At 37.3% G+C, this 25247-nt stretch overlaps 3 protein-coding genes across 3 annotated transcripts; 1 reads left to right on the top strand and 2 right to left on the bottom strand.

Annotated features, from left to right (window-relative positions):
• Positions 1 to 637: 637 nt before the first annotated feature.
• LOC131775210 (uncharacterized) lies at positions 638 to 4197 on the bottom strand. The gene has a single exon (XM_059091312.2). The coding sequence runs from the start codon at positions 4187 to 4189 to the stop codon at positions 2513 to 2515; it is 1677 nt and encodes a 558-aa protein (XP_058947295.2). The 5' UTR covers positions 4190 to 4197; the 3' UTR covers positions 638 to 2512.
• A 156-nt stretch (positions 4198 to 4353) lies between these two features.
• Positions 4354 to 14531, top strand: LOC131775186 (AP-5 complex subunit mu-1-like). The gene is made up of 14 exons (XM_059091277.2): positions 4354 to 4683; positions 5508 to 5649; positions 6229 to 6330; positions 6489 to 6562; positions 7903 to 7978; positions 8591 to 8725; positions 8914 to 8994; positions 10266 to 10322; positions 10812 to 11069; positions 11633 to 11733; positions 12143 to 12231; positions 12593 to 12741; positions 13611 to 13707; positions 13998 to 14531. The coding sequence occupies exons 1-14, from the start codon at positions 4619 to 4621 to the stop codon at positions 14087 to 14089; spliced, it is 1518 nt and encodes a 505-aa protein (XP_058947260.1). The 5' UTR covers positions 4354 to 4618; the 3' UTR covers positions 14090 to 14531.
• LOC131775185 (selenoprotein N-like) lies at positions 14120 to 25210 on the bottom strand. Its single transcript, XM_059091276.2, has 13 exons — positions 24733 to 25210; positions 23061 to 23237; positions 22223 to 22385; positions 21588 to 21765; positions 20682 to 20833; positions 19961 to 20002; positions 18639 to 18689; positions 18074 to 18243; positions 17326 to 17431; positions 16769 to 16872; positions 16459 to 16526; positions 15279 to 15374; positions 14120 to 15069 (listed from the first exon to the last, which is right to left on the bottom strand). The coding sequence occupies exons 1-13, from the start codon at positions 25057 to 25059 to the stop codon at positions 14976 to 14978; spliced, it is 1728 nt and encodes a 575-aa protein (XP_058947259.2). The 5' UTR covers positions 25060 to 25210; the 3' UTR covers positions 14120 to 14975.
• Positions 25211 to 25247: the final 37 nt, after the last annotated feature.

Genomic DNA, 25247 nt, shown 5'->3' on the forward strand with positions numbered 1-25247 from the left:
TCTGACTGTTAATTTTCCCCTCCAGCTGCAACACATTTCTTTATAAATTAGTTTAACTTAAATTTAACTCTTTAACTCCCAAGATCTCATTAATAATTCTCTGTACTGTCTGCCATATAGTTGTCATGATGTTAGTTTGGAGAATTTGATATTGGATCAACTACTAATCCCCGAGCTAATATTTTTCTTTATTCTTGTCACTTGTCTGCTTGATATTGTGTTGATATTGTAAGGAGAAATTCTGTCTTGGTCACTTGTGGGAGTTAAAGGGTAGAGTGATTGTTCAATGCAGATGGAAGACATTACAAACAGGCTGCTGGGACTTAGGCTAACTTGTTAATAGAGGTGAAAATCACAGTAACTCTGGAAAAAAAAAATTTGGACTTTACACGACTGACCCTTGATACAGAGTTACCACCTTCTATGGTGCCACTTAGAACAAGTTTGACTGTCCTTTTCAAGAAAAAGCTGGGGAATTTTGTAAAAACTGGAGGTAGTATTCTTTGCATGCTATTTATGAATTCATCAAGGTCCATGTTTTCCCTACAGTTCCATTTGCAGAAAAAGTCCAGTTATAGTCACTAATAAAGCACATCAAGAGCTGAGGCAAAATGTAACCAAAAAAAAGAAAAAAAACTTTTTAAACTCTTCCCCATTTTTAATACAATTTATCACTTATTGGAGTTAAGCATTCCTGCCTCTGTACTATCTAATAAAATAAACTCCTGAGCAAAGCTTTTCACAAAAGAATTGACAAAAATCTATTACTTGAAACAAATACTATCTTTTAAATACTAATAATGCTGAAAAATTGAGATCATGGCTCAATAATATTGATGATGTTTGATATTTTTTCAGTATCTTTCTCTCTTTTCTTAAACAATGTCTACATTGCCTTGTCTTCATTAATGATAATCTGTAGTATTACGGTATATGATGCAAAGTACTATATAATTATACTTACTGATATCTGCTAAGTTTCTTACAAAATTAATTTTCATTTGAGTTAACAATCAACTTAAACATGACCTAGATAATAACTTCATTTTGACCATACAAATCAATACTTAATTTCACAAATGTATGTACTATGCTCTAACAACTAACTGTACCTTCATGTACAAGATCAAATCAATGTAAAGGTAACTTGTAATTTTTTTCTTCAATAACTCTTGTAAATTGATATAAGGTCATTTTTTAAATATTAAATTATATAATTTATCTATCTGATTGGATAGTTTCTATCAAATCTTACAATAAATATTCCACTCACTAACTTTTAAGGTTACTATGAAAAAGATCTCTCAGTACAGTTTGTTTCTAACTTGATTCGCAAGTTTGGATGTGAATTTTCAACAAAAATCATTGTGAGAAACCTAAACACTCTTTTTGGAGTAACAATTCTTAGTTAGAGTGCACAAAATTCTAGTGATTTCCTCCTCGTTCTTACTTAAAAAAGGGAAATTAAATGGATCAACACTTGCTCTACAACAAAACCACCACTTGAGTTACAAACACTTATTCCCCTTACAGGCTTTGGCCAAATTCAAAATTTGCATGCAAATCTCACACACACAAACTTGTGTGCATGCTTAGGATGGCATTAGAGAACAAAATTGACTATAAGAGTATTATTGACCCTCTAAGCTCTGAGAGTGACCAGCATCTAATTTTTCATACACTTAATTATTCTACTGAATCATCTATTAACCCCTTAGCTCCCGTGAGTGACCAAAACTGAATTTCTCCATACAATAGAATACAATATCAACCAGATAAGTGATGAGAATAAAGAAAAATGTCAATTTGGGGATAGTTAGTCAATTCAATAATAAATTCTCTGAATAACATTATAAGAATTGTATGGTTGACTGTAAGGAGAATTGCAAATTTGATCTGGGAGTTAAAGGGTTAAGGCATGAGAATAAAAAGACATGATTGATAACGCAGGCTTTGACTGTTAAATGAATTTTCTTTTTCAGCACCAAAGGGAATATACAGAGTTAAGTATGGGGAATATGGATATATTAAACTTAGGGTTCATACCAATAGGATATCACATTCTGCAAATACATAAATTTGTATGATTTTTTGTCAAAAAAATTGTATCAAGTTGAAAAATAACTTTTTTTCTAAACAAAATTTTGTCTCTGGGATGAAACCTTTAACGCATATTAAGTATTTTTTCACAAATATGAAGCAAATGGCTCATTCATTTAAAATTGATTACTGCTTTGAATTTTCAAAGATGCACCTATCAACAATTTAGTTGTATGCCTTCTTTACCACATTATGGTCAGCATTCCAAGCACCTGGACAAGGTCAAGTTTTAGTTCAAGTTGTTTTTCTTTCATTATAGTTTTAGGACCTTGTTAGTACTAAATAATATTACAATCTTACTTGCTTTCATGCACGAGTGTCCTCTTCCAAACAAAGTTCAACAAAAGTTGGTACAAAGTTACTCAAGTCCTATCACTTGTGAGAATACTTGAAGCTGATCAACAGGTCAAGTCTAGCGAATCACATTTCCGTTGACCACGTCATCATGAAGAACACTTTGGGTCATCTCCTTTAGAGCATTTCCAAACTCTTCTGTAATGATCTGTGGATCTGGTAGCACACTGACATCACTTTGCACTCCAATAATAACTCGGCCAGCATAGGTATAGATGGACAGCCCAATTCCAATGTTGTCTCTCTGAGGAGGCCAGAATGTTGTGTACTTGATAGGTCGACCAGCCACTGAGAGGGCATGCTGGGGACCAGGTACATTTGATAAAACACAACTTGACTTCTCAGTGATTACAGTGTTTATTCTCTTAATCATAAATTCAGGGAAAAATTCATTAGACAGCATCATCACACAGGCTGTGGCTAATGGTTCACCAGAGTATTTGCATTCATCCATACGTGCTTTGGTCTCTTGTAATTGATTCAGAACACCTTCAGTCCCAACTGCAAGCCTAAGGAAGACCAGAGAAAACATGTTTTCGAAGCTGGGTTCTTTCTTGGGGGCTGAAAGACGGACATCTACTGGAATTGATGCCTTGAAGTCTGGAGGGTTTTCCACACCCTTTCTCTGGAAGCACCTTCTGATTGCACGTGAGAGGCAAGACATCAAGACATCATTGACAGTTGTGCCTGTGGCTGCTTTGATTTGCTTGATCAATTTGAAATCAAATTCTTCATTCCAGGTAACTTTTTTGATGCCACTCAGCTTTGGCCCATGTAGAATGGATTGGTCAGGAAAGCCAAAAACTAGCCTAAGCATTGAATATGCCATTCTTAATATTGCTTTGGCCATGAGAGGTACTTGAGAAGTTGATGACGTAAACTTCTTAGTCTCCTTCTCATTTTTTGATTGATCCGGTAGCTGATTCATAAGGAACCTTGTCAAGGACACACCATCTGCAACACTGTGAGACATCCTGAAGACTGCCGCGAAATCCTTGTCACCATAATTTGTAGGAACACAGCAGAAATACCAAGGGGAAACTCCTTCTTTAAAGGGTTCATTACTCAGCTTAGAAACGATCCCTTCTAACTCCTCTCTGGAAGAGGGCACTTCACCATCCCACTTAAACACATGGTTTTCAATGCGAAAAGATCTGTCTTCCTGAAAAAAGTACTGAAAGTAGCCTGGGCGAATGCAACAACGGGCCCTCGGATAAAGTAAGGTTCCGTCCGACTTCTTAGCGTTCACCATGCGATCTAAAACAGCTTGTCGGAAATCTCGAAGAGCTTTCTCGAAGTCCGTTTTGTTCTCCGCGCAGTAAAATCCGGTAATCGCTAGACGATTCACGTCACTTTTCTGTTGCCAAAGCGCATCCAGGCCGCTCAGGTGAAGGTCGCCAGATGTCCAGTAGACGAGATATCGTTCGATCACCTTTAGACTGTAGTATACCACAATTAGTGGAACCAAGGGCAGAACGGACGTGAAGAGAAGCACGTAGGACAAGAAACAAACTATGACGAACCATAGGAATTTCAGCAAGGACAGGATTCTAGAGCCCTCCTCTCTTCGAGCTCCTAACTTGGGCGAGACGTTCTGTGCGGCAGAACTGTTTGCCACCATTTTGGTTGGGTTACCGTTCATTTTACTGCTACAGTAGCCATTCTTCACAGTTGTTGATGCATCCATTGCCGTGAGTGAACTATTCAGTAACACCACTGCGCGAAAACTCAACATTTTCTTAGCCACCTGAGGTAGATCAAAGGTTCCTGATGAAAACATAACCTGTGATTGGTCAGTTAGAATTCACGTGGTAATAATTTCGTCACGCACAAGTCACAGACATTCACGTGTGTGAGGGATGTATCCTGTTTTGGCTCTATATTTGACTCATCAAATGCTTGTATGGAGCCTATGCCAAGTCAGATTTGCATTTGATTCCAGCCTTATTTTTTTTCAATAATTTTGGCGGACCAAAACGTTTAACCGAGTCCTCTTTCGACTAAACAGGAAGTGAACTATGTTCGAAAGCCACCTTCACTGACCTTGCTTGACAAAGGACTGGGTATAAGGTTTCTATTTTGAACAAAATGGCGGACGGACTTTGCTGTCTATCTGTCGGCTAAGAAAATTAAGCATGGCTGGAGTTGAATAGAGATTAGCTCAATGAGCTTACGTGGTATTTGGGTTTTTTCAGCCCTTTTTGAGTCCGACGGTGTCCTGTTTTCTCGGTAAGTGGAATGTTTCACGTGCTACCCTCAGAAAATGTTTCACGATACATTCTCACCGTTTGTGACCGTCCGAGATACGTATGTAATGAGTTATGCTATTCGTTTTTTGTAAACCTTGCTCTTGCTTTTCAAACTTTGGTTGCTAAAAAAATGAATTAATTTCCTGGTGGGCGTGGGTCAAAGGGTACACAGAGGCATGAAACGAGAACTTTGAACTGAGGAATTGGAAGGAAGCGTGAACGGACTGTGGACTATGCAGACCGAGTGAAATATGAACTAGGGTGTTAAAAAATGTGTCTGTTGAAGAGAAATTTTCAGTTCCATACAATCCAAAGTAGTCCCGTGAGCAGTGCTAAAGAACATTTAAATACATTCACAACCTCCAAGAGTAACTAGACCAGTGTCTCGTATTTCCTTACAATGTCGCTCCTGAAACAAACATTATTGTTATATACTTAAGGACTCTCAGGAAAACAAAACTGTTTCCCTTGGGACCATACATTAAGTGTATACTGGCATGAGAAGAGATGAAATGATCCCAAACTTGAGAAGTATTGATTGTTGAACAAATTACCCCAGTCATTACCATATGTAATTTGTGGCGACCAGTATGGAGAATGTACATGCTGATGTTAGAATTTTAGGATTAAGTGGCTATCTCCCCATTTAATTGTCACTTCAGGGTGGGGCTGTTGATCTGGAATTGGGTATAGGCACTTTTTTCAAATTTCACCCTTAATGTGGGATCTTTTGCTGAGGAGGTAGAAGGGCAGGTTTATTAGAATCACCATAACAGAAATTTTTGCATTTTGTATAATCTTAAGGTGTTTTCCAACTGTTGAACGACGAGCAGTTCTACATCAGGGAGCACTTAGTTTAACACCAATCCCTGGCGATAAAGAATTATGTGAAGCTGTGCTTAAAGAGCTGGGATGTAGGAAAAAGCAGGGAACTTCCCTTGATGAGGTTGTGTCTTCTTAGTTCTGGTTATTATCACACTACACCTCATTTGATAGCTTATGTAGAGCAACAACTCAATTAGTTTGCATGAAGGTAAATTTGTGTGGCAGGCACAACCTGGAGTGTCAGACTTAGGCAGAACATAGGTGAAAATCGGTGACAGTCAGCATCAGCAGGTTATTGTTCCCCTTAATCATATTGATAGCTCTGATAAAGCAAAGTACTGTTTTCAGCCTCACTGTAGTTCTGTGCAAAAATAAAAGCTGGGATTTTGCTAAAACTCTATATAAAGTATACTATAAATTGTGCATGCATTTCTTTGGATGGAAAACCTAATTGCAAAATGAAAAAATATCTACTAATTAAACAAAGTTTTCAAATGAAGTTAAGTATTTTGAATTTTGAATGCCTCTCAGGGAGCCCAGATGTTTTAACTAATTTAATGTAGAGCATAATTACAACATTATCTCACTGCTCTCTGATTTTATTTATTTTGAGGGAGGTAAGGAAGGCATGTGCTTTTTGGAGAGGGGCTCAATGCCTTGATTTTCTGATAACAGTCGTTACAATATCATATTTTCTCAGTTTGACAAAGATGTGGATTTGTGCAACAAGCTTGAACAAAAACCTGCACATGAAGTCAGATTGAAGAGTGGTTTATTATGGCCAGTTGTTATAATTGAAAAGGTAAGGCAGCATTAACAACATCATCAACCTTGTTTTTTCAAAAACCATTTGGCAAATCATTAAGCACAGTTAAGTATAGTTTGATGACGATTTTTGCTCTTCCAACTTCATGTTCACAGTTTATGCTGAGTATTGTTTTGCATTCTTTTTTATTTTAGTTTGGTTTGGTATTCGTGTGTCTGCCTTTGGTAGAAACTGATCTTTCACATGGAAAACCTCCCCTTGTTAAACTGTAAGTCAATTCTGTGTACTTAACCCCTTAACTCCCAGATCAAATTTGTACTTCTCCTTTTGAAGAACAGCAGGTTTTAAATCATTTTATTCTGTGATTTAGTTATACTTTTGTACTTTTAATTGATTTTATCTCTTATCTCTTGTATTTTTATTTGTTATATTATCTCATAGTTATGCCATAGTTTTTAACATCCATATTGTACATAATTTTAGAGGGCCACTGGTTTGTTAGTATTTTTATACTATTTGAGTGCTACCCTCTTGAAATTAAGTCTTTACTTACTTACTATCTTTAAGTTAAATCATGAGAATAAATGACAGTTATGTGCAGTTCCTTACCTTGTTGGACACAGTATTATAATTTAAACAGAGGTTCTTGCACTTCTTATATATATTGATGGTGGTACATTACTAATTGGCTGGAATCAAAATATTATCAATGCCACTGATGAATTCTCCTTTCTTCCACTTAACTTTTGCTACAAGTTTTCCTCCACACCCCTCTCAGGCCAGTAAAAATTATTTTTGACAAAATTTACCCTCATTAGTATTAATAAACTGAAGGTAATTGATGTCAGAGACAACACCTGACTATTTTTCCTAAAATCAGTATTAAGCATATACCACACAGGCAAATATTGCTTAGCTTAGTGCTCAGTGTTGATTGGCTGGTTCAAAGGTGAGCAGCCAAAGAGGCAAGATCACACAAACATCCCTGATTTGATTTCTGACTCTTTTCTTTTGTATATTAACAGAAAGAAAGTAAGATTGTTTTTTGGTTTCTGTGTAGTATACACCAAAACAATTATTCACCTCAGTTCAGTGTTGGTCAAAGTGGTGGATATTTACCTCCACTTTGTTCAGGAATTGTTAACAATCCTTGCTGATTGTTTTTGTGTATGGTTATTTGTATTTTTCTTGTAATTGCCATTATTGCAACTATTACTGGTAATAATGTGATTTCAAGTGCAATTTGGTGCTAATGGGCACAAGGAAAATTTTTCAAAGACAACAAAACTACATGAACCTGTGGTGCAAGTGCAATTTGTAGTCTTTGAAAAATTTACACATGCTTATTAAACCAAATTGCAAGAGAAATCATGTTATAACTTGTTAACAATGTACAAGAAAAAACATCACAGAAAGTCAAGACAGACAAAATTTTGAAAGTGTGCGAGCCCTTTTTGTAATTTGCATTCATTTTACAACTTTGCACTCGTGTTACATGTGAAAGCACTTGCTTTCAGCCAACAAGAAGCTTGTAATTTTTCCGTGCACATTATAATAATTATGGTTACAAGCTATTGATATCTATTTAATATTTATTTTCATTTTCAGGCCTGGTGTGTCACTAGGATACTCCTTACTTCACTCCATGGTTGACTTTGTTGGAACTTGGACCACCAAAGAGGAGGTACTGAAACTCTGCTTTTGTTATAAAGTGATACTGCTTTTGAATTGGAAGATCTGATTGTTCATAATTCCTTTAGACTTTTCTCAAAAAGGTGATGCACTGCAAATCAATGAGAACAGTTTTGTTTTACATCAGGGTAATGCTGTTTAGGTGATAAATTTGTCTTTTCTCTTTACATGTCTTTGGGATAATATGTTAGATTTGATTATTGTAAGATGTTAGCAGTCTATCAATCACTTTGATTGCAAGGAGGCAGCATGGTGGAGTGGTGAGAGTATCAAACTTACAATCCATATTTGAAGGTCTTGGGTCTTACTCAGACTGCCAGATGGACTGATTTCATCATAGTCCTTTTCAACTCCTTGACCACACTTTTTAACAGCTGACTGGATTACCTTCAGCCATGAAGGGTTCTGGGACATTTCAGGGTTGACATAGATTATTTGAAGGTGGTTATTTAAGTAGAGTACTGAAAAACTACAGTGTAGCTGAAGAAGCAAAAGGTCATTTCCATCATTAAAATATTAATGCTGACAAATTTTTAAACATTTAGTTTCTGTGTTGTGAGCCCCAAATGATTTGTTTATGTAGAGATAATTTAATTTTTTTCAGCTACAATCTAAGATGAATGAGCTGTGCAAGTTCCTTTGTGTAGCTGCTCCTTTTGGTACTCCAGTTGACACAAATGTGGCTACAATTCAGTCACTTGTCAACTTAAAAGATGTGACTGTACCTCTTAAAAGCAAGGTTTGTAGTTTTGAAGTTAACATTGTACTTATTTAGATAATGGTAATGAAATGCCTAAATTCTTAATGGTTTTGTCACACAATTTTCACTGAATGCATATATACAATAACACAACAAGGTGTTTGTATTAAGAGGGTGGCAGTAAAGCAGAATGAAATTGTGAAATTCCTTTTTGTTGTAACTGTTAGCAACCTGCTTGGAAGCCTGTTCAGTACAAAGGGAAACAGCAACTTGTGTTTACTGTTAAAGAAGAGATCAGAGCTGTTCAGGTGTGTGATTGTTAATAGTGATGACTTCATTCAGAATTTGATAGTTAACCCTTTAACTCCCAAAAGTGATTAATATGTAACTTCTCCTTAGTATATCAGGGCGTGAAATTGCGCCTAATACAGGCGCCAATGCAACTAAATTTTTCCCTTTGGCAACCAAATCCTGAAAATTAGTTGCCAAATTGGCGACCAGAATGTTTCATCATAACCTTACCAAGAGATATCATGAATTTAAAAGATTTGCAAAGATAAATCCGCGGCAAACTTCCTCATTAAGTTTGTTTCCAAAACGCAGCATGTGCATCTTGATCGATAACTAGACGCCATCTTGAATTTAGGTGAGCTTGAGAGTTGTATATCATCCCTCCTAGTGTCCATTTTGTAGCACGTTAAAGATCTTTCCCCTACCTTGGAGGGTTTCTCTAGAATGCTGACAGCATAAAAAAAGGTTTTGTTTGTCTTTGAAAATGGCGACCAACTTTTTTTGAATTGGCTACCACTTTGAAGAATTTAGGAGCCAAGTGGCTATCCGAAAAAAAAATTAATTTCATGCCCTCTATATCCATACATTATCCTGCAAAATGGTAAAGAGAATACTCAAACTTATCTGGTAGAAGTTTTTATCTAGATCTAACACCAAATTCTTGTCACCAATCTAAAAGGAAATGTGTACAGGATGAGGGGAGAATTAACAGTCAGATCTTGAGAGTAAAAGGCTTAAACTTAAGAGTATGTTTCCATAACCAACCATCTTAACTTTGAGCAGTATTTGAAGTTTTATTCAGTAAGGGTGAAGTTCAATCTTTACCAAAAAGTTCTCTGTGGTCACAATTTTCCAAATTTTGAAATTTGAAAATTCCAACTAAGCTAAAGATATCACATAAACAGGCTTGGCTAATTAACCTCTTGGACTCCATATTTTTATTCTCTAAGCCTCAAGTTATGGAGAGTTTCATTGTCATACAATGAATATAGAAAATTCAGAATGAAATATTGATATTGGGCTGTGTAGATATGAAAGTTTAGCAGTAGTCCTGGGTAGTTTGAATGAGATTTCAAGAAATTGTGGCTCATAGGAGGATTTACTTAGTTGAAAGAGAGCCATAAAGGATACTTGCCCACTTAGGAAGTAAACTTACTCTAGGGAACTAAATGTTTGATCTATCCTTATCAAGAAGTTTTCCACTCTGAAGCTATAGTAACTAGATGCTGGCAATCAAATTGCAAGTTAAAAAAGCTTTTTTTTAACTGTATTTTTTTTTTCATGTCAGCATGTGAAAAAAGAGGTACAAAATGAGAGGCAACTGTTTGGGATCATTTTATGCAGGGTAAGTAAAAAGTTTGTGGTTATTCATCATGGATATTTTGCCATTAAGGAAGAGACTACAACATTAGGTAGTAACTCATTACTACTATAAGACTTGAGTAAATAAATAGTTTGTGTTCCAGACATATACACATCCATGACTGGATGATATAAAGACTTTTCAACAATAATAGCATACTTTTTATTAAGCTATCTTACTTAAACTTTTACCAGGTGATCATAACTATACAAGTTACACAACTATTACTCATGAATGATAGGGAAAATTTACAGTATTGATAATGCAGACAACATTTGATTGTTTTGGTAAAAACAATATTTATTTAGTATGTCTCTTAATAAAACTGAGAATTCAACCTTCAAATGACCATGTGGCCAGCAACCAATTACCCTTAAATTGATTAACAGTAAAAAGACCCCTTTTCCTTCTGTTGGGCAAATTATGTTAAGACCCATACTAAGACCATTGTCTGATGACTCTTTTTGCCAGGCTGACTTGGAGGGTATCCCAGAAATCACACTGAACATCACCTCCTCCACCCTGGATTTTCTTGTGGTCCACCCCTGTGTGCTTGAAGGAGATACTCATGTCCAGATCCCCTCCTTTCAACCATCCCAGATGCTCAAAGGGCCTGAGTTGGTAGGTAGGAAAGTAAGATTCAGGCCTCCAACAGAATCATTCCCTCTGTGTCACTATTCTGCCAAGACTCCACATGGCTTGCCAGTCCAAGGGATATACCAGATGCAGGTAAAGTGTGCTTCCTTGCATAGTATAGGATTTCCATCAGAGGAGACGAGTGAAAGGGGTTACGAATGATTGTTATGTATGGCTCATTGCCTACTGTACCTCCCTCTTAAATGCCCGTTGCTTTTTTGCTCATTTCTAGCAAAGAATGAACCTTTATCACTGGCCTTTTTTACATACATAATGAGGTAACCTGTTAAAAAGGCAACAACCACTAGATTTTTGTAGGACTATGATATGCCATTTAAGAGTTTCAATTGGCTCAGCTATCATGGTGCATGAGCTGTTAAACTATGCTGGAAGGAGAGAAATTTTTATATAGTCCTAAGTTTGTTTTTGTTGTTGATGTTACAACAATAAGATTTGTCAATTCTTCATATTTTTCCCATGATTAACACCATTTATAAGTAATCTGACTTATGTTGGATGTGAGCTGTGGATAGGCCATGCATGTTCGATGCAGTATATGTATCAGAGAGTTATTGTAGTATTTTTTAATAGTAAAGTGAAATTGGCAAACAAAGATATAAGAATTCAACAGAAATCCTGCCTTGATCTTACGTTAGGGAGATGCAAACTCTGTGCAGGTTTCAGTCCAGTTAAGACTCAGCAACAAAGTCAAGAATTCATTTGAATATTGTGAAGTTCATCTTCCCTTCTTTCACAGGTTAGTTACTTTGTGCCTCTGTTCTGCTCCATGATGGAACTTTAATGAGTTATCTAGTTGCATGAGGCACCAAACGGCACTTTTATTAACTCATTTTGGTCTGGAATTTTTATTTTTCTGATCCAAAAAAAAAAAAGGTTAAGACTCAATGCACTGCTTGGAACTTGAGATTAAGACTTAAAAAGGTCTCTTTTTTTATCATACAAGAACTTTTGTAAGGCTTGACATGGACGAGAGGACGATGAAATATTGTAAGGGTTTTCAGATGGACGCCATATACTTAAGATTCTCGGAATGTCCCTTCCCCCTCCCCCCCCCCCCAAAAAAAAAAGAAAAAAAAAAAGAAAGTTATTGGTACCGCACTAGGCTGTTCATATCATTTAATGTAAGTGCCTTTTACGTTTTTCAGGGGTCCCGTTGTAAGAGTGGATTCTGCTGGTCCATCAACTGGCAACATTTTGCTGTCTCCTGATAAAAGACGCCTTGTTTGGGATGTAGGTCAGTGCATCAATAATTTTCGTATTTACTTATTTGTTGGGTTTTATTCGCAAGGTATTGCAGAGACTATACCACCAGAGATTTTACCAAAAAAGAAAAGTGCTCATATTCGAAGGGGAAAACACTGTATACGAGGCTGACTCGCACGAAAATTCATGCCAGATCCCCACGGAACCCACGCACGCACGCTTCGCCCGCCAGTTTTAATTTCACGAGCTCTACCGCTGGTGGGGTAGCGCTAATGAGAGCTTGCTTGCAGACCCAAGTGTTTTGACCCAGAACACAACGCAGTGACTCTATTCGGGGCTCGAACGCGAACATTGCTATACGGTTTCCAGCATCTTATACATTGTATTTGTAGGTCAGAAGTTTCCGTCCAAATCCCTTGAAGTTTCCCTGAGTGCCACTATATTTTTCGGTGAGAAGAGGCAACAACAGGTAACGGCAGACGGTCTGCAGCCTACCTTTGTAGAGGATCCTTTCTGTACTGGAATCAACTCTTATGCGCAGGTGAGTAACAATTTTTTTTAAGGTACACGAAAACGACAATACCTTACAAGCTTTCTTGGAAGAGATGAGGTATTGGGAAAAGTAAAGACCAGATATAAGACTGATAGAAAAGCCTGCGCCAACTACGTCACCAGTGAGGCCAATCACGCACCAATCACGATGTGGTCATTCGCGTTTTCCCCTTTTACTTGGGTGTTTTTCCGAGGTCTATTTTGGTACACATGTCATGAAGGTTCTTTTGGAGATTCAATGAAGACGCCTCCATTTATCATTAAAGTCCTCTCATTAACGATCGTGTTCATCCTATTCGGTGTCTGACGCTATTCAAAAACATTATGGGCTTGAGATTTCTGTCGGGCTAACAGCTGATGAGGGCGAAGCACGAATCAATTGTCACCCAAAGAAATTGAGAGCGAATGATCCAATTGTTTTAAAATGAATCTTCTAGTCATTCGAAACTCAACAAGACGGGTACGTTTTTATTTTATTCTGTTTACGAGCGCACTCAGTTGGGCGATACCCTTAACTTGCAATCTATGACGGAATAGATAGCGAATAGTGTAGTTAACCCTTTAACCCCTAAGAGTGACTAACATCTAATTTCTCCTTACAAAATCACTACTGAATCACACATTAATGTCATGAGAGTAAAGGAAATGATCACCAACTAAAGAAACTCTCAATGATTAGACAAATTCTCCTCATCAGCACCTTAGTAAATGTACAGAGAACAGTATGGAGAATATGAACTCTGATGTTAGGGTGTAAAGGGTTAATCAGGTTGTAGCATTTGTGACGGAACATCATAAAATTTCTACCTAAAGTCGATAGCCATTCTTTTTTTTTTTTTTTTTTTTTTTTCCAAACAGGTCTATTTCAAGATACAAGACTTCACTTTCTCAGGATGTGCCATAGATACCAGGTCACTAGCAGTTTATCCCGTAGGGAAATTCAAATTGAATATCTGTAAGTATCAGTGTTGCTCTCTTAGTGACACTCTGACCTGTTGACATGTTCTCAGGATAGAGAACAAAATTTCTATCTTTAAAAATCTCCTATTTCCGTGGCAGTGGAATTTGTGAAAGCGGCACGCTCGTGACGAGACGAATAAAACATCTTTCTCAAGTTTATCTGTGAGCCTCGGGGACTCGACCCAGTTTTCCTGGCTCACCCCTGAACTCAATCAACATGAGTCGCGCATTAATTTCCTCGTTGGGTACGTTTCTTTCTTTCTTTCTTTTTTTTTTTTTTCGTAGCATACGAGTTCTTATCGGCAGACTACAAGATATGGAACACCAATGGTGAAGCCTTGTTCGCATTCCCTCCTCCAAAAGCAGAGTCACTGTGATGAGAACGCGCAAGGCATTTTGAACAAAGATTTTGTATAAATAATAATTTATTTCATACTTCTACATTCTGTGTAAACTTTCGACTTACAATTATGTGACTGGTCAGAGGCTTTTTAAGGTACAACATAAAACTGTAACACGACGACAATCGAAACTACTAAAAAGATTTCGGGTCGTTTCATTCATATTTGCCAGTACATCAAACAACTTTCACACGAAGTTTCGCGTTTGGAAAAGTCATTGTCATTTAGAGTTAGTATGAACGAACAACACTGATGATAACAACAACAAAAACATCGACAATAGCAGTAATGATAATTATAGAAACAACAATACTAATAATTGACTCGACTGTAAGAGGAAAACGGAAGCCAAATGTTGGTCCTCTACATTACATTAAAGAATTGTGAAATTAATATAAAATAAAGATATTGCTTGTAAGACCTCTTAGTACCGTCTGTTTAGCTTGCAGTCTACTGTTTGGATTTCACCTTACGGTCCTTCTACTACACTCCTTCACAGCCGTTCCTAGACTCGTCACGCAACTTTCCTCCCAAAGAAGGGAAGGAACGTTGCGTGACTGAAAAGAGTACAAGAACTGCTGTGAAGGAGAATACTCTTATACAGGCGCGGCCGCCTAGTACACAATCAGCAGCTACTTATGGAAAAAAGTTATTGAAACTCCTGAAATGGTAGGGAAAGTTAGAAAGAGAACACCCTAGCTGTACTTTGAACGAATTCTTACGATTTGAGAACTGAATCTTGCTATTAGTTAAGATATTGTGTAAAAAAAAAGTATCAAAATATGCGAAGAAATTTGTCTACATGAAACGATGTAGCTTTTTTACGATAGTCAGTCGTTCACTTGTTAATTTTTTTCTTAAGCTAGAGTTCGTTGAATTTCTTGGCTCCAGTGATACCTTCTTCCAGAAACTTGTAGTAAATATGCGACAGTAGATCATCAAATCCTGATGGAAGTCTGAGGAAAAACAAATGAAAATCAAGGACTTCTAGTTCTTGGTACAACCTCCTCTTTCAATGTGGCTTAATACAGGATTACGCTTCTTTACGTCGTGATTAGATCATCCATGAAAAAGGGTGCAATATTATGTAATTTGGACGAAAATTACCCTTGTGAGTTTCTCAGGAGTCAAGTAATGAATTCAACAAAAAAGCCCGTTATCTTACATTTCTTCGCCTGATTGCCTCTCCATTAAATCATTTGCGTTCATTTTTGACACAACCGTTCCGTTTGGAAGAGAGACCACTGACATCACGGGAAACCTGCAAAGAAAATTTCGTGAGAAACCGTCGTGTATGTCTGGTATAATAATGTCTACTTCGAACGCGCGTGAGACCCTCCATAAACATTTCCCAATAAACAATAACAATAACTTCATACTTACCTTAAGAGAGGTGTAAACAAAGAGACTTACCCCCCCTCCCCCTCCAACCCTCCCATATTGGTCTTGTTTTCGCGAGGTCATTTCTCGTTCTCGAGCAGAGATATATCTCAGTGATATTAAAAAATTGGTTCATGTTTAACGTGCGTATATAGAGTTATGGAGTCACGCGGGAAGTTTGGAGAGCACGAGAGAGACTTGATAGTTGCTCTCGGCGGCACCACGAGAAACTCTAGCTTCAGCGACAACAACAACAACAACAACAGAAAAGGAAGCTAAGAAATAATTATTGCAAGTTCACTGAGTTCAGGGCACAGAAGTCTGATTGCAGGCGCGCGTTCTGATATGAAGGTAATGCCAAAGGTTTCGATTTTTATTAAAAAACTTAGTTATCACCACGTGCTTCCACATAAGATCAAGAGAGCAAGTTCTGCTAAAACGTATCTCAAATAGCACTACAGTGCACCATCTTGCCAGATGGCGTTTCTAAAATTTATATATATATATATTTTTTTTTTTACCAAAACAGAAAAAAAACAACACCGACACACAAAAGGTCGGTCAGAAGAGGGGAAACAAAACATGTAATGGGAATGGCTTGGAAAATGTTTGTGGGTTACAAGAAGGAGCGAAGCTTTAGTAAGATATGCAGTTTGTTAGTTTTATCTCCTCTTGCTAATTTATAGATGCACTATACAGCTGTATCTTAGGTATAAAGTGTCCTCACACAAACCTTTTCGGTTTCAGTGAGGTGGGCAATGACGGGAAGCAAACGAGTTCATTTCCAAAGTAAGTATTACGCCCTGGGGAGTATATTAAATTATTTGAGAAAGCTTTTCGTTCTGTGGTGAACGGAAAAGTCCTAATACATAACAACGGGCATAATCCGATTCCTATGAACTCAAAATGTTTTTTAAAACTCTTAGATTGACCAATGAATGTATTGAGTAACAGTTTCAGCCTACTTGTAAATATCTAGATGTGCCTGGGCTGCTTTAGTCACCTCCAAGTTGGTCCCATTTGCTGCTATATCCTGTGAATACGATGAGTGAAGAATCTTAGAACTTCCTTATAGAAATATTCAAATTAAAAAAAAAAAACAAAAAACAAGTGAAGAAGTTTATACATTACGCAGAAGCAGAAGGAAGGCTTCCTTTTGCTTTAAGGAAGAAAAAGCAAAAAACAGCCAATGAACTGATGGAACGACGAAACTGCGAACAGACAAGCGAGCAGCAGTACATATTCTAGAAACAATATGCCTTTTTAGTTACAAACCTTTAGCTCTGCAACAAGTGTCCAGCTGCTGATAAATTTCTTCTTCAACATGTGGACCACGGGCGGGCTCTCCAACGGACCTTCTCGGAGAGTCCGCCCCGAACCTGTGAATTCAAGGCAAATCAATCTTCTAAGGTCGCGCTTTAATTGATAAACGTGAACCAATTCACACAAATCACTGCACTCTTTCCAACATTGAATAACTCTTGTCAAATCTCGCTAACTTTCGTTGTTTATCGTCGACTAGCATTAACTCTCGTCGACAAAAAAAAAGGGTGATTGGTATAACAAGCGACCTGACGTTCTATTTTCTTCTCGCATAACATGAAGCACACTCCGTTGAGCCTGGGGGAGGGGGGCGAGGGGATACGGGAGGGGGGGGGGTGGGAGGGAACTGCGTAACCAAACCAAACAAATCACAACGGCCAGTCGGAAAGACGGACACTGATACAAGCGATCATAAGACAACGCACGTTAAGAACCTCTGTCTTAAGGTATTTAACTGAGTAACTACAAAAAAGTCTTAGTGAAACATTGGATAGGATTAAAGATTATACCTCAGCATGATTGGTCGTCTAAGGCTCCCCAGAGCAGAATATGATGAACCAATTTTTTTTCTTCTTTGGCCCTATTGAGTGCATCTTCAAAGGACACGTAGGGAACCTGAAATGTAGATCAAGGAGATCAGCTTTGAATTTTGGAAGCCGAGTGGTCCGTTAGAGCCTCCTTTTACCTTTAATCACTTCAACAAAGCCATGAGCTAGTAAGTGCACTTTTCGATAGAGCGTCACATAACTAAAACCATAGTAATCATAAAAGTCGCCAATTTGCACGAAGGGTATTCATCTCAAAAATCCAATGAAAACTCGACGTAAAAACAAACAATTTGCCAGATGCGCAGGATAACGCGAGTTTTCAAGTTGCGATTGGTTTTAGTTTTAAATCTGATTGGTCGAGAAAGTGGCGCGAGTTTTCTGAGTAGAAGATCATTTGGGATTGCTTTGGTTTTGGATTACCTCGCTGTGCGATTGATTCAGAAAACTCGCGCCACTTTCTCAACCAGTCAGATTCAAAGCTAAACTGACCAATCACGACTTGATAACTCGCGTTTTTCCGCGCATCAGTCAAATGGTTTTGTTATTACTTCTCGCCTTATCATTTGAATGCTCTTGAAGCATTTTTCTGAAAATGTATGGTGTTGCATTTATCCATTTGCTTATTTACTTAGTTATTCAGTTAATAGTTTGTCAATTTTAATGACCCAGCAACTAAACCTTGACAGTTGAGTTTATACATGCAGTTTACCTCTTTAAAAGAATAGAACGCATCTTCAAGCGCTTTGTAAGCCTTGTCAAATGAAATCTCTTTGTCCCACTTGATAGTCTTGCTGGTGGATTCTACTTCTTCATCAGTTTTTTGTTGACCAGGCAGAATCGAAGGCATGACACTGTTAAGCTCCATTTGGGGTAGAAACCCTGAGGAAAAAAAACATTTATACTTAGAAGTTGTGAATCTGTATTAGGAGATAGCATAAATATTTCAATTGAGAGCGGGAAAACCACAACTGCCAATCAGGCTGAAGAAAAAAAAATAACATAGGAATCAATGAACCCTCACAGTGAAAACAAGCAAACTGTCTAAATAAGGTGTGGGAAAAGGTAAGGTATCAAATCGTAATTTGTTTTGAGTGGTCTTACATCTCAAAAATTAAGAGGATCATGCAACTTTTGTTATGTAAAACTTATCGTGATCTTGAATTATTCCTGATTGTCACAGTAAATTGAAACGGAAGGAGAAGCGTATCTAGAGTAATACTTGCTAACCTTTCATTTTTTCAATAAGTTTTAGGACTATGAAAAGTTCTACTAACCAATGTCTACTTCCATGTCTCCAGGCCCCCCACTGCTCTCATAACTTGTGTCTACATTGCGAAAGAAATACAGTAAAAACCCGCGTTTAAGAACCTCAGGTTTTTTCAAGTTAGCCTCTAAAGGTTTTATATAAATGGTGTTTACTGGGAAATTAGGCTACCTGGGTTCTTAATCAAGTTCTTAATTTTTGATTTTGCTTTTTTTGTAGACAAAACAACTTTTATTGGTGGGTGTAGTTGTGATACTCCGCTATATGCCAGCCTCATAGTGTCCTTCTTATATGGTTAACTTATACACACAGTCGGATGTGTTGCACAGCTATGGATGTATTGACAGAACAGTATCGTGGTCTTACGACACTGCCGTTGTTCTAGCTAGTTTTTGAAACCTTTTTTGTAACGCATGCGGTATACAGTATCAAATTTGAAAAACTCTAAATTCTAAAACAAAGAACCTGTATTTAGATTTTAGCCAAGAATGGTTCTTATAATTATAAGATAGGTGCTTAGCTGGGAAATTTCAGCCCAACAGGTTCTCAAATTTTAGGTTCTTATACGCGAGTTTTTTTCTGTATTACGAGGAAACAAGCTCTGTCAACTGACTGAAATACCCTTCCCTCGGCCAGTTCCTGATGTATTTCTCATAAGTAAATAATAAATAGACTGCACTTTCTATTAATTCACCGGCGTAATCACCCATGCACTTGGGATGTTGGGAAAACAAGAGAAAAGTTTGTACATCACTAGCCATAGGTTTACAAACTTTTCCAGTTTTTGATTGATCAGAGCGCTCGTAATTTCTCCGTTATTGTATGGGTGGTTTTGGTTATTCAAGTGCTGCGTAAGAAAAGTGAAAACTCGGAGTGGTGTTCAATAACAACGTACGTTAAGTGAAATGTACCTAAATAACTAGGGATCTGTTATATGTTTGGCCTCTAAATATATCTTATTAGACGTTTTGGTGTGTAGTATCGCTAAGTATTTTTACGAGTTGTGCCGTATTTTACAATACAAACAACAAGTTAAGATACTTAGCGATACTACACACCAAAACGTCTAATAGGTTATCTAGCACCCCATTGCTATTTTTTTTCCGCTAAGTCTTTCTGCTCATTTCTTATAAGGCGGGAAAAGCAAGGCGGACAGAGAAGCGTAGCGCGTGCAGCCGACTGGTTAAACAGGTTTTTTTACAGTACAAAATAACCAACCGTCCAAATAACCGTACAATATCGCGGGATATTTGTGCTCTATTCGCGCGTTATTTGTACTCTACTTTGTGCAGTTGGATTCGATTGTTTGTGTATTGAGCATTTCAGTTCTACCTGTGTCCCCTTCCGCTACAGTGGAGACAAGCCATTCCATATCTAAAATGGACAAGAGAAAGCACATTTTTAAAGTCATACAATTCTTGTAGGAAAGAACTAAACAAGTTAAAACATGGAAACAATTCACTTGAACTATAATAGTTATAGTAATAAGCTACATCGATTTCAGAATAAAAAAAACCTGATGTTTTGATGTGTAAACTATATTAATAGTAATAATAGTTCCCTAACCAAATTAAAGGCCTTGGGCATTTCACTTGGTGAATATATTTTGTATATTTATTTCACTATCTTATAGTCAATGAGTAAATAAATCACTGCAGTGAGACTGCGTTTCCGTCGCTCCTGGTTTTTTGCATGGTTTGGCTCCAGTTCTCGATCATATTGTTAGCTCTCAAAAACGGGCTGTAAATGAAGTAACAATTTAAGAGGCTAGGAAGAGTCGAACCTCGGACGACCATGCAAAGAATCCTAGCTCTGTCGCCGACTGAAGTAATGCGTCACAGATACCAGTTTGGCACTCAGATGTTTAGGGCAAGTCAAATTCAAGTGGATTCTTGGAGTCCCGTATTCAAAAGAAATTTCTCTTTTGTTGCGCAGCACTAGTGTGCTAATCTTCTACACTATTGGATTGTCAACTTAAAGGTGTCAATTACGTTATTAGGGGTGAAAACATGAGCGCTCTACAATGTACCCTAGTTTCTTTAATAATACTCACCCACGTTCAAACTTTTATTATTAGGCACAGCCAAGTGAAAAGACTCTACATGAGTCCCATCTTTTTTTATCACAATATTACCCAAGAACTGAGCAGGAGTGAACCAAAATGGCAATAAAGGAGGTTCATTCAGCTGAAACTCTGCATGTATCCTGGCAAAAGGAAAGTCAAAATGCCCTTCAAGCACTAAGTGACGAACGTGAACCATTACAAGTTCGCCCCAACCACCTTTGCAAGTCAGTCGTCCCCTTACGTAAAACGAGTTTTCCCCCACCTTTACCAGTTCGCCTTCAAATCATCCAACTTGGTCTAAGAGATTAAAAACTACACTATCTAGAAAAAACCATTCAATGTATTCGATTACTCAGACTAAGGTGTCTTCCAAATTGCAATAAAACTTATGAATTAAGAGACATCCTTGAGACTCTTCTTAGCGACCGGTTAATACGAAGTTTCCTTCTAATCCATTGATGAGTTATCACATGCTGAACTTCTGGCCTCTTAAAAGTATCTGCAGCCATTGTATTACAAATATCATTGGCTACTTGATTAAATGAACTATTTCAAGCCACATTTTTCTTACTCTCATTCTGCTTCTGATGATCACTCAATGGAAAATTGGCGTATTTCAGTTAGTAGTTTGTGGTTCAAAATCTCTTGTTGCTAAATCTAGCTCTGCTGAGCAAGAGTATACTATTGGTTTAAAACCTCTTTATAGTCTAATTCAGTGGTGCTTTGCAAGATCAGCTCTTGCAGTTGCATAGGGCTATTGAGTATAAAAAATTGCTTTCTGTTAAAGTTAATAATGAATCATAATGGCTTTTAGAGGTTGTTTACTTGACATGCAACCCAGCTGGACAATTGGATTTCTCATATAAACATATTAAAACACAAAAAAGTGAAAACCTGAAAACAATGTCCAAGTAGTCCTTGCTCTCTGCTCGGACACAGGCAACTGTTCCTTGTGGACCAAACCTGGTCAGCAAAAATGGCCGTGGATGGAACATACTCAACAGTTTGTACAATATGGCTAGTCTCCCTTTTACAGGGGTGGGGTAGTGTCTATTGCTGGTCAAACCTGGACCTGCGCATTTAAATTCATTTATGACTATGAGCATTGGACAGCAGGGTAATGAAGTTACAATTTAAAAAATACCAGCAACAATTTGTGACAGCATTGGGGCGGGATTAAGGGAAGAGGAAAGAGGGATGGACAATAGAAGGCAGAGTGCCTAGCTAATGTATGATCATTCTAAGTTGCCATTAATTTGGAGATCCAGAAATAATGCAGTTTTACAGAAATCACCGCAAGAAAAAAATTGCTTTTTTAGGTAAGCAATCTTAAACAATGAAGGAAAAAGGGGTAAAGCCTCAAAAAAAAATTGATTACGTCCATTAAACAGTAGTTAAAATAAATCTTGTTACTTAAAATGGAAGGATTTTCCTTCATCTACCTCCATCACCTTTTTGAGATAAATACCACATTTATCAATTTATCAATTTTGTATATAAAAGTTAAAATAAAAATTGGCACACTGTACCATCTTTATCAATCCTGGACTCTACAATGTGCCATGGTTGGCCTAATGGTGGTTCAAGGACTGGGTAAGGTAGAAATGCTCTAAATTCATCTACTGAGTATGTTGCCATGGGAACTGAAGAGGTGTTCCATGACTTCAGTCCCTGCATTTGAATTTCATTTCCCTAGGAAAAAAAAACCACACAAGTTTATAACTTACAACTTCAACAGACCACTTTGTTGTAATTTACAGGGGCAAAGTCAGATCCCTTGATTCAACAAATAAAGATAAGCACAATCTCTTTTTAACTAGACTATGAGAAGTCCCTCCTGTTCTCCCAATTCTGTCATGCAATTTAAATAGAAAAATCCGCGAACAAAAAAACTGATGTTAGCACACTGCATGGAACTCTGGGTGAGGCACATGTTTGGTGCTGACATCAATTTTTTGTGTGTCTCAATCCCTGAGTTCTGTGCAGCCTGCTAACATCAATTTTTTTAAAATTTTTTTCCTTGATTGACAGACTTCACTGAAAAAGAAGGGACTGCTTGTTGTCTAACTTTCAAGTTTCAGTATAATTCAATTTAAACATACAAGTACGCCAATATATGACTTAGTTGGAAATTCAAAAGGTCAAAAGTATTACCCAAAGTAAATTTTGTATAAATCTGTTCATGTGTAACAGATATTTCTAAATGGTTTTATTAAAATATTAAGCAAATTCAAAATGAAAAAAAATCTTATTTACTAGACTCAGTAACTACAGTATGTAGTAAATTTTTTACATGAATATGGTAGATTTTGTTATTCTTGTCCAAGATGCATGGCTTACTTAACTCACATCAAAATTAATACTCACATCAAACCCTGAAGAATGATCATCAGAATACTTGGTCATTGATGTGAGCACCAGCGAAGTAAAATTACTTATTACGATCAACTGTTCTATTGCAGCCATGTGAGTCACATCTGGTGCAGAAGTATCACTACTGCTGTCAGCTACTTTCATTTGATGAGGTCCTTCAGCAGCTGGTGCCTGAGTTAAAAACATCAGATGTTACCTTTTGACCCCTTGGAGTGACTCAATGGATAATTCTGTTCTGCTTTCGGCATTTGGGTTAGTTATATATATATGGATGTATTTCATTTTGGTTTTTTAATAATTAATTAAGTTAAGGTCTCAGGAGTGTCTTGTGATTCAACAACATTAACATTCCAGGCCATGCAGTGAGATCACTTATAGGCCCAAAAATATATTAAAAGGCACGTATAATTTAAGCTTCTTGGTTCACCTAGTAGTTGCTGAAGAAATAGCCTTTAGAGCAGAGCTGTTAAAAGTTGATGATGTAGCTTATCTTTTTGCGACTAGCATTAAATTTCTTGCCAATTCCTCCTCAAACTCCAACACAAGATTAAGACAAACATTACTCCAGCTGAAGTATATCAAACTCTTTGAAAGCATACTTTTTAACCCTCGACCCAACCTAACTCAAATTTTTTGATGCAAAAACTAAATTACATCTTCAGCCAATTCTGGCATATCAAGGAGACCATCCATTAGTTTTCATCACAGGATTCAAAATAAATGTTGTTCCTTAAATTTTCATCCACAACACCACGTCTTACACTCAGGTTTTACATCTCACCACTTTGCTTGTGAATTCAAGCTGAATTTTTGTTAAGCCAAAATGATTCAAAAGAATAGCAACAGTTGCAACCAATATTGTAATAAAAGCATTTAGTGTCAAACACTTCATTCTGTTGTTGAGAGTTCAAGGATTGTTAGGGTTTTCCTCAGCTTATTTTGCCGCATCTTTCCTTTTTATACTCATTTTTTTTGTTCTTTTAGATACAACCAGCATTGCTGCAGTGTCACTCTACACAACTGAGCTGATATAGCGAAAAAAAAATTGTTTACAACATTCAAGGAACTACGGATTTTTTTCCGCTATAGTAACTGTCATAGTTGTTAAGGTATAATTAATATTCTCGTAACATTTGTGAGGCTTGTTTGTTAAGCACTAACCACGTTTATTTCAAACTTCAAAGTTCAAGGTCTTTTAAGGATTTACTATGTTTTTCCATTTGACCCTTAAATGCTTAGGATCTGAAAAGCACAGTGAAATCCAGAGGGGTAAGGAGAGTTTTTCATGCAGCACTTTCCTCATTCTAATGTTCAATTAGTGCACGCCAATGACTCATCAACATCCTTAGTCAGCGAGATCCCTAACACCTACACATAACAACGATTGAGCTTTAACCGCATGCGGCTTTTACTAGTAGACTTAGAGTGAGGATAAGAGGTAGGAAAAGCAACAGAGAAGTTGACGATGAAGCTGTGAAGGCCGAAGAAGTAATGATCAAATATTTTTAAACTGCAGAGCCTGTTAAACCTTCAGCTAAGCATGATTTTCTTTTCAGTCCCCTCTCGTGTTCCCACACAAGATTGAGATCGTTCTGCGTGTATCCACAAATGAATTTCTACGAGTTTCAAAAAAAAAAATTAAAAAAATAACAACGCGATTACTTACTTTTCGACGCAAAATTCTGTTCGCAATTCGGATAAATTCCGACAAATCCAGAACCCCATCCAAGTTTTCATCGAATGTCACAAACAGGCTAAGCACTTCTTCATCAACGACATCAAATCTTACGCCGGCTTCACTGTTACCCTCTGTGTAAGAAAATTGGCGTTGAATTCGCATTATGACGAAGCGATCAACAAAAACAGCAACTATTGCCACCAAAAGTGTCGTGAAGGCAATCGTCATCTTCTTCGTTTTGTGACCGGAAGTGAAATCTTTAGAGCGATTTTCCACTGCAGCCGTGGCTGTGTATTCGCGGTTTTCGATCAACATCGCGTTCTTTCGAGTACAAGCACCATTGCTGCAACTTAATGCAACAGCAGGGAAGTAGTGGAAGGACCACACCGGTTTCAAATTTCAAGGAACTACATGTTTAGTGTACTTTAAAACGCTGCACTAGCCTCGCTTAAGTCCGGTGTTGCTTTCGAACTAACAGCGCGCTCTTTTTGTTCTAATGATAA

Source organism: Pocillopora verrucosa, chromosome 7 (assembly GCF_036669915.1).
Source record: "Pocillopora verrucosa isolate sample1 chromosome 7, ASM3666991v2, whole genome shotgun sequence".
Lineage (NCBI taxonomy): Eukaryota > Metazoa > Cnidaria > Anthozoa > Scleractinia > Pocilloporidae > Pocillopora > Pocillopora verrucosa.

Coding starts and splice junctions, on each gene's coding strand:
- LOC131775186 (XM_059091277.2), top strand. CDS start 4,619: ATGAGCTTACGTGGTATTTGGGTTTTTTCAGCCCTTTTTGAGTCCGAC. Junction 11,734..12,142: donor CATCTTCCCTTCTTTCACAG/GTTAGTTACTTT, acceptor TACGTTTTTCAG/GGGTCCCGTTGTAAGAGTGG. Junction 12,232..12,592: donor ACGCCTTGTTTGGGATGTAG/GTCAGTGCATCA, acceptor TTGTATTTGTAG/GTCAGAAGTTTCCGTCCAAA.
- LOC131775210 (XM_059091312.2), bottom strand. CDS start 4,189: ATGTTGAGTTTTCGCGCAGTGGTGTTACTGAATAGTTCACTCACGGCA.